This window comes from Maylandia zebra, linkage group LG18 (genome assembly GCF_041146795.1).
Source record: "Maylandia zebra isolate NMK-2024a linkage group LG18, Mzebra_GT3a, whole genome shotgun sequence".
Classification (NCBI taxonomy): Eukaryota; Metazoa; Chordata; class Actinopteri; order Cichliformes; family Cichlidae; genus Maylandia; species Maylandia zebra.
This window is the reverse complement of record NC_135184.1, coordinates 17,353,607-17,363,781: the sequence shown is the minus strand read 5'-3', so window position 1 is coordinate 17,363,781 and position 10,175 is coordinate 17,353,607. Positions and strand designations below refer to the sequence as shown.

The window sequence follows — 10,175 nt, the reverse complement described above, 5'->3', positions numbered from 1 at the left end:
CTCAGTGCAGAATTATACATCACTATGTAAGCAACATCTGAGATAGAAAGCTACACGCTGGCATCTACTGTTCACTTTCTGCACATGCAGGACTCTACAAGAGTAGCTTCCTTGTATTTTGCTAGGAAAATGGATACAAATGGTATTTTTCTGTGTTCCTAGTTTCATCATTTTTGACAATATCTTCAACACCACTGACTGAAATGCAGCCCCAAACCTGTTTTTGCAACAGTAGCAAAGTGCCAAAAGATTCTTTTTTTCCTTTCCTTTGCCAAGTGGTTCGTTATGCCCGGTACTGTAACCTACCAAGGCTTTACATTGCTGAAGTGGAGTAGAAACAGGTATACAACAACCAGCCCATTTACCATTCACCAAAGACATTTATGACTTTTTTAAAATCAACACAATAAGCTCTCACCAAATATCAATTTAGTGTTTTATTGTATTGAGTTTTTTAATAAAGGTATTGGCAGTCTTACTGAAATACATCATGACACATTGTGCGTATCGTTTTGGACAAAGAAGATGTTTTTGTTCTTTAGACACGTCCCACCAAGAGATGAAACACATCATTTTGTAATACAGACACTGAGAAGTATATAAAAAAAAATATCAAATGCATGATGGATAATCCATGTAACATAACAAGACCCATGTCATAATAAACACAATTACCCAGCATAGAGAGTAAATGACAGGCATAACCTGAATTTTTCACTTCCTCTCTGTTCTTGGTCAACAGCAAACTCTGTACACTGGAATAAATCTCTGTAACATTGAAAGATTTGTACTTGAAACTTAAAGCAAGCATTTGGTCAAGGTTGTGTAAACAGTCTGAAAAGGCACTAGATTATATTATGATTTGTACATCTCTTCATGCGGTAGAAAGAGAAAAGTGGAATACTCTACCAGAAGTAATATGTTGATCTACAGCTTCATTTTAGAGAACAACAGTGCTAACATTTAATGATCTTCTCATTAACATCCATTATGAAAGAATACCTTTTGATGTCTGACTTTTGTTTTGATTTTTACATGCATGTTCTCCCTTTCCTTTTTAAGCTGCATAGTTCACACGATATCATGTAACATAAAAAAATCATGATCTGATTCCAGTTAGTGAGCTACATTTTCAAGTATTAAGAAATTCATCTCAAAAATTGTCAAGAAGCTTAATGATTTACAAAATACCTTAAAGCACATTAACAGCTACAATGATTTAAAGAGATTTGGAGTATTGCTAAGAAATGTCTGGGCTGCACTGGCTTGTAGGTTTTATTTTGTTTTTTTGAATCTAACTGATGTTGAAAAAGTCAGCCCAGTGTTTTTTTTAAAAAACCTCTGACTCATGTTGTGCCAAAACTTGAGGCAGTGTAGTTCCACATGGACCCTGGAAATGGTACCTGTGCCACACACACACACACACACGCGCACACACACACGCGCACACACACACAGAGAAACACATTGAAGGTGAGAATTGTACGTCTGAAGGGCGTGTAGGTGGTCTAACTTCATCTTATTTAATGAGGACTGTGTTATTTGACTGACTTACATGAAATATTCTGATTTCGGTGTTGTATGTATATTAAACTCCGCCACTGGAACACCTCTGGATGCAATACGAGGGCCAAACATGGCTGCTGGGTAAACAATAGAAGATGCTCCCACCTATAGGAAAACAACAATCAACAATGACCTCCAGTGGCAACTTATATGGGAAAAACACAGGTCGAGTAATTTCTTAGCAAATATTGTGTTACATGACAATACTACACAGGAAGAATACAGTATATATCACACGTGCATATTGAAATTAAAATGACTCACCACGAGACAAAGATCACAGGTTTCAATTTCTTTTTCCACCTTGGTAAGAATGTGAGAGTCCAGCGTCTCCCCAAAAAACACCACATTGGGCCTCAGAAGACCATTACACTCTCTTTCTTCACACCTACAAAGAGCAGTATAAAACCTCATTTCCTCCAGTATAAAGTCCTCATGTTAATGGTCTCATACTTTTTCAAATTCTATCCACACTGACAAAGATGTGGCCAGAAAAGCCAAATGCTTGATAATTAAAGATGATAAAATCTAAGAATAAGCCGTTTTCTCAGGAGATGTCAATGTGCAACTTTTCAGCCATATTTTCAGTGACACCTATAAGCAAAACTGGATTTGAAGTATTTATAGCGCACTGCTGCCCCCCAGTGGAAGAACTGACCTGACTAACAGGAACATTGGAGTTGAGTTTAAACTCATTCAGCAGGAAAAACCTGCAGGCCTGCAGCAGCTCAAAGAGACAACAGGGTCACCGGAGGTGGGTGGAGATGATGGGTAACCTAAACCTTCACAATAATGCAGATGGCATGCTTCCCTTAAGTGTGCATTTTCGTAGCTATTGTGTTTTCTTATTAAAAAGATTCCATGTTTTTGATATTTGTTTCCTTTCTAACAAGCACATGCTTTTCGAAAGGGGAGAAAGATTTCCCGGTGAGGCACACAGAATTACACAAAAAAATATGTAAACGTCACACAGTGCATAAACAGCCAAGCTGACAATTGCTTAGTGTTTGCATAATCATATGCAATTAGAATAAGTTTGCTTATTAGACTGGTGCAGAATACAGAATTTGAGGAAACTAATTTTGCGTCTGACCGACTACAGTATATGCAAAACAAAAAGCTTAGCAAATCTGTCTGTCAGTGTTATTAATATGGCATGAAAGTAATCCCACCTTGGCAGCTTATCCACAGGAATCTGGGCATCAGGAACATCTGGGCCAGGGTCACTGCACATTAATACAGCAAAGACTGTGGGTTAAAGAGTGATCCACCCATGCTGGAGGTTTATGTTGATCAATGTAAGAGTTGGTATTTCAAAGGTTCTGTTACTCACCCTTTGTTTTTTAAGGGAGCACATATGGGGCTTCTCTTGTTCACTGACACATGACCGCAACTCATACAGCGCGTCTCCATCAGACTGCCTGCAGTTACACACAGAAAACACAGCTGTTGCACATTAGAGTGCTGGGATCACAGAAAACATCTCGTGGGAACAGACAGAAGAAAGATTTTAGCAGGTGAGTCAAACGTTTTAGCACTCTGGCCACTCTCAAAACAGTATGAAAATAGAGAAGCCAGTCAAAATGTTCCTCTAAAAGGCCAACTTAACACTTGAGCAGGACACTTCTTGGACTTTTCTCCACTGACATTAAATTACTGACTAAATCTGTGGGCTTGAGAGACCAACCACTATGAATCAGATTTTTCCATATCCCAGCGAAACCACAACAGCGCTGTCAAAGTTTCCACTAATATCTACACAAGTTGTTTTAGGATGACTGTACATTGTTAACACAAACTGGAAAAGTTGTTCAATTTCAGAACTTAAAACTGAGTGTGAAACTGAAGATACCTATAGAGTGAAATTCTTTTAATATTAGCACACAAAACTAGACATGGAGGTAGTGAGTCACAAAAACAGCAAGGCCATTCTGACAGTGCAGTTCTCTGCCAAGGCATGCTGTCATGCTCCAGCTTGCAACCAAGTTTCATATAATTCCTCCTGGTAGTTTTTACATAATCCTGCACGTAATGAAATTAAACAGCTGCTATTTGCATTTTGTATCTGTTGTCACTTGCTCTGCTCCTCACCGTGAACGTTGAGCACATGTTTGGACCCAGCCTGACGGTGCAGGTCATCTATGCACTGAGTGATGATGACCACAGAGCGTCCCTGCTTCTTCAGCCGAGCCTCGCATTCTGCTAAAGCCAAATGGACAGCGCTGGGCTTCTTGTTCATCACAAGCTCCCTTCTGTAATGGTAGAACTCCCAGACTCGAGACGGGTCGCGAGAGAAGGCCTCTGGCGTTGCAAGGTCCTGAGGACAGATCCACATGGTTGTGTTTTAAGCACAGACTTTAAAGGTCAGAAGGCTGCCATCAAAATGCACAATCCAAAGGCATATTTAACTGAAAGGGAAAACACAAATACAACCTAAAAAATAAAATAAAAATGAAATAAGAAAAGAAAAGAAAAAATAAAATGCATCCATGTAAAAGTGTGTGCTGCTTCTTTATGAGTTACCTGAGACAGCCACTTCCTCCACTTCTCATTCTTTCCACGAAAGGTTGGTACTCCGCTCTCTGCGCTTACACCAGCTCCTGTTATGATGGCTATGTGCTTGGCTTTGGAAAACACCTCACGGAATTCAGACATGTCTAGGAAAATATAATAAAAACTACTTTTACATCAGAGCAGAAAGCACAATTGCAAGCGTTGAAACCCTTCAGACATAATGATGATACCCAGATGAGTTAAGAAAAAAACATAATCATTTTAATTTCGATAGAATCAAGCAGCCTGTCTTCTTTTCAGTTACCGTGATGCACTTCCTACTTCTTAATTAAGCGCATCAGGATTTAGTTGTTTGCTTTTCATGAACTGACTTCTTACTCGGGTTCTATATGTCACAGAATGATGTAACTCAAACATTGTACTATGTAGTACTATGCACAAGTGTTCATTTTACCTGAGCTGTGTTTCACTGCATCAGCCAGCGGTCCTTTGGTCACATGAGAGGAGCACATTCGAAGCCCAAGAGCAACGACAGCTCGATTTCGGAGAAGCATTGTCACTGGAAGACCAGATAAAGATAGAAAAAGGCTGAAAATCCAATGTGCAACCTCACGCATGCTCACACAAGATGTTTGAAGGGACAGTGTAAGAGTCACCGTTTAAGCACAGTATAAAAGAGGTTTTGATCTAAATCATAGCACATCAGTGAGTGGAAGTGTATGTGTAGCTGGTGGTTAAGTGGTGTAATCCACGTAAACATGGATTACAGGTCAGCAACAAAACAGTATGATGCAGCTTTGGGAGTCCTGGGTGGTGTGACAGGGTGAGACATCCTCTGTGATGTGTCACAACACATGATAAATACATCATACTGCCATCAGGAGGAAGGTCTTTTAGACCTTGTAGCATAACTGATGAACAAATCCAGTTGATATGAGAGTCGCTCACTTTGCTGCAGCACTTATTGTTTTGCTTTACTTGTATTTATCTGACAGTCGCCACAAGACACAAATGGCGCTTCCGAAAGGACAATAAATGCAAAATTCAGTGCCTGTTTTGCTTTATATGCCAGTGAAATATAAATACAAAAAAGGCACGTAAATGAATACAGCTGCAACGTAACTCAGATAGCCTGCCTTTTTAGGCCCCGATAAGACACGCGAATGTCGCGTATTAAACCCAAAGAAGGTTGCCAGTTCTTCCTACTTTGAGGCCAACGGAAAATAACAGAAAATGACAAAAGTGAGTGCCCATTAACCTGAATAAACTACCTATTACGTTTACCGAGATGTCAAGCCTAAGGTTAAAAAAACATGTCAAAAGGTGCTTAAGCTAATCTAGGCGTTAAAGGCTATAAAGATTCTGCACAATCCGAGTACACGTTACAACTACTTACTGCTGCGGCTCTTTGTCGCGCGTTTCTTCCAAAAATAACCCAAAGAAGCGTTTCAGCCGATGAATTAATGAAAAGAAGACATTGTTAACTGCAGCTAACAAGTTGCAAACTCATTAACAAACTCCAAACATCGGCTGCGTCGACATGTACCCGTTTTAAAGTCGGGGGGAGGAGTAGCCACAGGGATCAAATCGTGCTCGCTGTCAAATAAGCAGGAAGTAGCCAGTCCATCCGAACATGTATCTGTTGATACTACAAATATGAGCGTGTTTTAAATAAACTTGCTACAATACATTTATTGTGCTCACCTCGCTGCGATATAAACCTTCTATCAGAGCAGAGTGCCACAACGAGTTTTCTTGTTTATCTGTACGCTTGATTATCGTGAGCAGCCGTAAACGTATCAAACTGTCGTAAATAGTACTCGCGAGCGTGACCGCCACCTGCTGGCGCGTTGGCGAAATTGCAGTTCATTCAAGATGATTCATTCATTCTCAGGTTTAACGATTCAGTGGTTTCAACTTTTTATGCTTAAAAAAATAAAAGCTCTGACAAACGGATAGAGATTTTATCAAATAAGATTATTTCAGATATATTATAAGTAATTATTTTGGTTCGAAAAAAATATTTATTTCCATACAGCACAAATGTATTTAACCGTAATATAATTGTATACATCGTAACCTATAAAGTCCTAATCTCTTCTAATTTGAGATTATATGTTTCAGTTTTTACATGTGAAAAAATCTGAATTGATCAATGATAATGAAATGATCATATCATGGCTTTATATATCCCTTCGCACTGTGTAGTGTATGCATGTCATAACCCACCAACGCCTCTCTCTCTCTCTCTCTCTCCCCCTCTCTCGCTCTCTCGCTCCTTCCCGTCATCAATAGCTACCTCCCAGCGTGTGAGAGTGGCCGTGGTTCTGCATCTGCCCCCAGTCGGCCAGAGCAGTCTCCACTGGACACTGGGTGAAAATTGATGGCGACCACTCCAGCCAACAGCACAGACCGCAGACCGATAAGGAGACTCCGCTCCAAGAGTGAAACACCATATCTTATAGAAGCACGACTCTCCTCCAGCATGCGGACAGGTAAGAGCACATCCATCCAGCCGTCATGCTCTCAGATCTTCTTGTTGGATGTTTTTTCTGTCCCCCTTTCCAGATGTCGTTCAATGATGTGGGTGGAGTGAGGAGATTACGGTCTAAAATACGCTCCTGTTTTTATGCGAATGAGCTTCCACAGAATGTGTGGATTTGTAGGACAGTTTTTTGGGGTGTGGGATTTAATCCTCAAAATCTGTTAATGGGTAGCTTTAGATATTTTTGAAAGGGAGGGAGAAATGTGAGTGAAATGTTATGCAACTTTGTAGACTAACGCTGAGGCATGGTGTCCGCTGCAAAACTCCAGAATACAGAAAATATACAGATTTTTACATTTTTATTTATTTATTTATTTCATAGCTTTAAATAGCAGTCTCGTGTGGATTTTGATTTCGTCAGCGTTTGGTAATTGCTACCACTGTAATTCAACGCAGTTACATAATAATGAAAAAAAAAATCTTCAACGTGACCCTGTAGTAGCCCCAGCTTTGGCTGTGGTGCACAAAAAATCAGGTGGGATGTCCGAAGTCCTGCATGTATTTCTCTCTCTCGGATTCTAATCACTGCATTATAAACAGCTGTCATTGATCCGAGATGATGCTGGTGGCGAACAGTCTCCCGTCTCCATCACCCTGTGCAAAGTGTGTTGCATCCCCTGTTACCATGGTGATTTGGCATTTTATGCTGACTGAGTCAACCGGATTCAGATCTTCTGCACTACAGTGTGATTATGATACACTACAAAGCTGCATCCAACAGTCTGTTTCGGCGACAGATCTCATCACAGTCACGCCAGTTAGCAGCCTACTATGAAGGATGTTTGATAGCTTGTTTTGTATCACAGCCAAAAATGTGGTTTTCTCTTATTGGTCTCATTAATTGAATCACATGCCCTGCTGTTTTTCCTTTTCTCATAAAGCTTCTATATAATAAGCTGGCGAAGTTCCTCTTGTCCTGCTGTATCAGCTTGCTGGCATCACACCCATCATCCACTCAGCAAAATGTATAGGGTGCTGAAGCTGCCATGTCTGTAGTGTGTAAGGTTTGGATGTTGGCCAGATGTCCATGTATTGTAGCTTTCAAAAGATCCTTTCTTTATTTGAAACTACCACACAATGGCACATATTTTCACCTGAATATCACAAATATCTTTATAAAGGATGGCTTTAGATGAAATTACTGTGCTAATGAGAAGAAGTTTGAACAGTGATAAAGCAGTGTCGCGTCATTATGAAATCATGTGTTAGTAATTCATCAATGAATCATTTGGTTGCAAAGTGTCCTAAAAATGAGTGAAAATACCCAATGTGGCACCTTTAATTCCTCCCCCATCACCCCGAGCAACACTTCCAAATCTCAAAGAGTAAGACATTCATAAAATACAGGAAATTTGCTTGGAAGAAAATCATCTACACATATTATTCACATATTATTATCATTATCATCATTGTTTTCCAAATGTAAGATAAATAAAGTGTTTCTCATCTCATCATCATCATAGTACTTTACAAGAAAAATAAGCAGTAAAATGCTCCCATAAAGAAAATCTTTCCTGCCTCATACCACAACCCCTGAAGTCCTTTGTTAGATTGTATTATATTTAGATTTTGATTTGTTCAGATCTTTACTTTTTCTTTTTTCAGTTAAATTAAGCTTTTTCTTTTCCCACCTTTCTAATACTTGCTTCAAGGCTGGTTTACATGTTTTGGCTGCTGCAACAAAGTAATTTCCCAGCTTTTTGGGATAAACAAAGTACATATCCTATTTGAAAAGCCAAACCTTGAAATCAGTTAATGGTCGCTTGTTAAGAGTATTTTATGCAGTTTTATGCTTGAAGAGCGGAGCATGTGCAGTCTCACATCAGGACAGCTTGGATTCCAGTGCAGCTTGTCATTGCACGGCAGCTGTATTGACAGCTCCCAGGTGTGCAGTGCGAGCCCAGGCAGCACCGGATGCTCACTTGTGTTTTTCTTGACATATGAAAAAGAGGGGAAAAAAGAAACAGTTCGAGTCTATTTTGCTTTCACCAGTGAGTGTTTGGCCTGTGGAGACGAGCCTGTTGTCAGTGACAGGACACTGTCAGTTGTCTCTGTGCTTCATTTTTATTTTCCTACTCTACCATCGAGCTCACACAAAGCATAAAGATGGTACGGGGGCGAATTGTACAACAGTGCTGTTGACTCACTTCCACCTGTAGAAGTGGAGCAGGATTTAGCTTGCTTATTGCCAAGGAAACCAAAAGTCTTGTGCTTGTGCACCCAGGTGCTTAATAAAGATAAATGACCAGGGCTGCCAAGTATGTGAAGCAAGTACTAAGCAATTATCTCTCTGTAGTTCACAGCAAGACATTGAATAGTTACCTGTCATGCATTTAAACTCTTATAATGGTTTAAACACACCCCAGTTCTCTGCACAGAAAGAAAATATGGTAAATGAAAAACAAATGTTTTGGCTTTTGTTGTTGTTGTTTTTGTTTCCTTTAATAAATGAAAGAGAGCATAATGAGATTATGATCAATACACCACTAATCCTGTACGGGATTATTATGCTTTGTGTTCATTCATGTCTGCAAAGTTTATCTGGGAAGGTTTATCTGTGCGATCATTAGAAGATGAACTGAAGGTTCATATCTTGTCTTGCTTTATCCCCTAAGACTAAAAGTAGGTTTAGCTAGCCCATGCATGGATCAGGCGTCCCCAGTCTTTGCTGTAACTTTGACTTTTACAGAGATAAGGCTGAGGCTTACAAATAAGAGGTACTCTAAGGGTTTGTAATGGAATTAGGGTTCACGTATGAAACATGGCTTTATTGCACTGACCTGTGTAGAGCCAGTGCTTATCTAATTTGCCCTGCAGTTAAATGGCTCTGCACACAGACATAATAACATAAAGGCATCAGTTACCGCGTTGCTGTCAACGATAAAACACGAAAGGGGGTGTAGGTGTTGACAGACGGCTGACCTATGTGTCAAGACTGATTCCAGTCTGTACCGCTTGTCATGATGCTTTATATTATTAGGACACACACACACATACACACACACAGACATGCGTGGTGTCTGGGATAGCAGCTGTGAGCTGACAGAGAATCATCACTGTTTAGCTAAGCATCCTGTCTATGGGTTTTTAACAAAAAACAAAAAAACAAAAAACTAAACAGAGATTTGTGCTCGTGCATTCGTTTCACTGTAAACTTTCGTGAAGACAAAGTGTGCATACATGTCAGTTCTTTGTTAGCGCTTTGCCAGCTGACACAGCATTGTTTAACTGGAAGAGCTTGCCTTGTTGGTTTTTTATTCGCTTATCATTCAGCTGCTCGACTACAGCCCCATCTGTTTTCTGTCTGCTTCACACAAGAAAGTCTCCCAGTTAAAAGGAGCTGGCGCTTCTGATTTTCTACTAAAATATCTCTGATAACTGATCAGACTTCTTTGGATTTTCTCACATCTTTTCCATCACAATTAACCTATCATTCTGTCTCAGTCCCTCATTTCTCCTTTTGTTGAAAATAATTGATTCCCATATTTCTATTGTCAGATACAATCTGTTTTAATACCAGAATACATTGATAAAATCACAATTTGATATT

The 10,175-nt window shown here is 39.7% G+C and overlaps 2 protein-coding genes across 5 annotated transcripts in view; one reads left to right on the top strand and one right to left on the bottom strand.

Moving 5' to 3' along the window:
* Positions 1–422: 422 nt before the first annotated feature.
* Positions 423–5,909, bottom strand: LOC101476082 (NAD-dependent protein deacylase sirtuin-5, mitochondrial). 4 transcript variants are annotated; one of them, XM_014412257.3, is made up of 10 exons: positions 5,627–5,763; positions 5,477–5,501; positions 4,535–4,639; positions 4,090–4,223; positions 3,658–3,883; positions 2,900–2,987; positions 2,739–2,792; positions 1,831–1,954; positions 1,556–1,671; positions 423–1,403 (listed from the first exon to the last, which is right to left on the bottom strand). In XM_014412257.3, coding segments are annotated over exons 2-10 (921 nt in total). In that variant the 5' UTR covers positions 5,478–5,501; positions 5,627–5,763; the 3' UTR covers positions 423–1,330. The 4 variants fall into 4 exon arrangements, with proteins under 4 accessions (XP_014267743.3, XP_004542805.3, XP_004542806.3 ...); XM_004542748.5 differs by lacking the exons at positions 5,477–5,501; positions 5,627–5,763 and adding an exon at positions 5,785–5,909; XM_004542749.5 differs by lacking the exon at positions 5,477–5,501.
* A 472-nt stretch (positions 5,910–6,381) lies between these two features.
* LOC101476947 (phosphatase and actin regulator 1) overlaps positions 6,382–10,175 on the top strand; it is a 50,390-nt gene continuing 46,596 nt past the window's right edge. The window contains exon 1 of the mRNA XM_004542751.2: positions 6,382–6,575. Within this exon, the coding sequence (XP_004542808.1) occupies positions 6,464–6,575 (112 nt within the window). The 5' untranslated portion in view covers positions 6,382–6,463. The remainder of the gene's footprint in view (positions 6,576–10,175) is intronic.

Bases quoted from the DNA above. Each gene is read 5' to 3' on its own strand.
- LOC101476082 (XM_014412257.3), bottom strand. The intron at 4,224-4,534 runs GTAAAATGAACA...ATATTTTCCTAG, and splicing joins TGCAGTGAAACACAGCTCAG to ACATGTCTGAATTCCGTGAG. The intron at 1,404-1,555 runs GTAAGTCAGTCA...TGTGTGGCACAG, and splicing joins CCGAAATCAGAATATTTCAT to GTACCATTTCCAGGGTCCAT.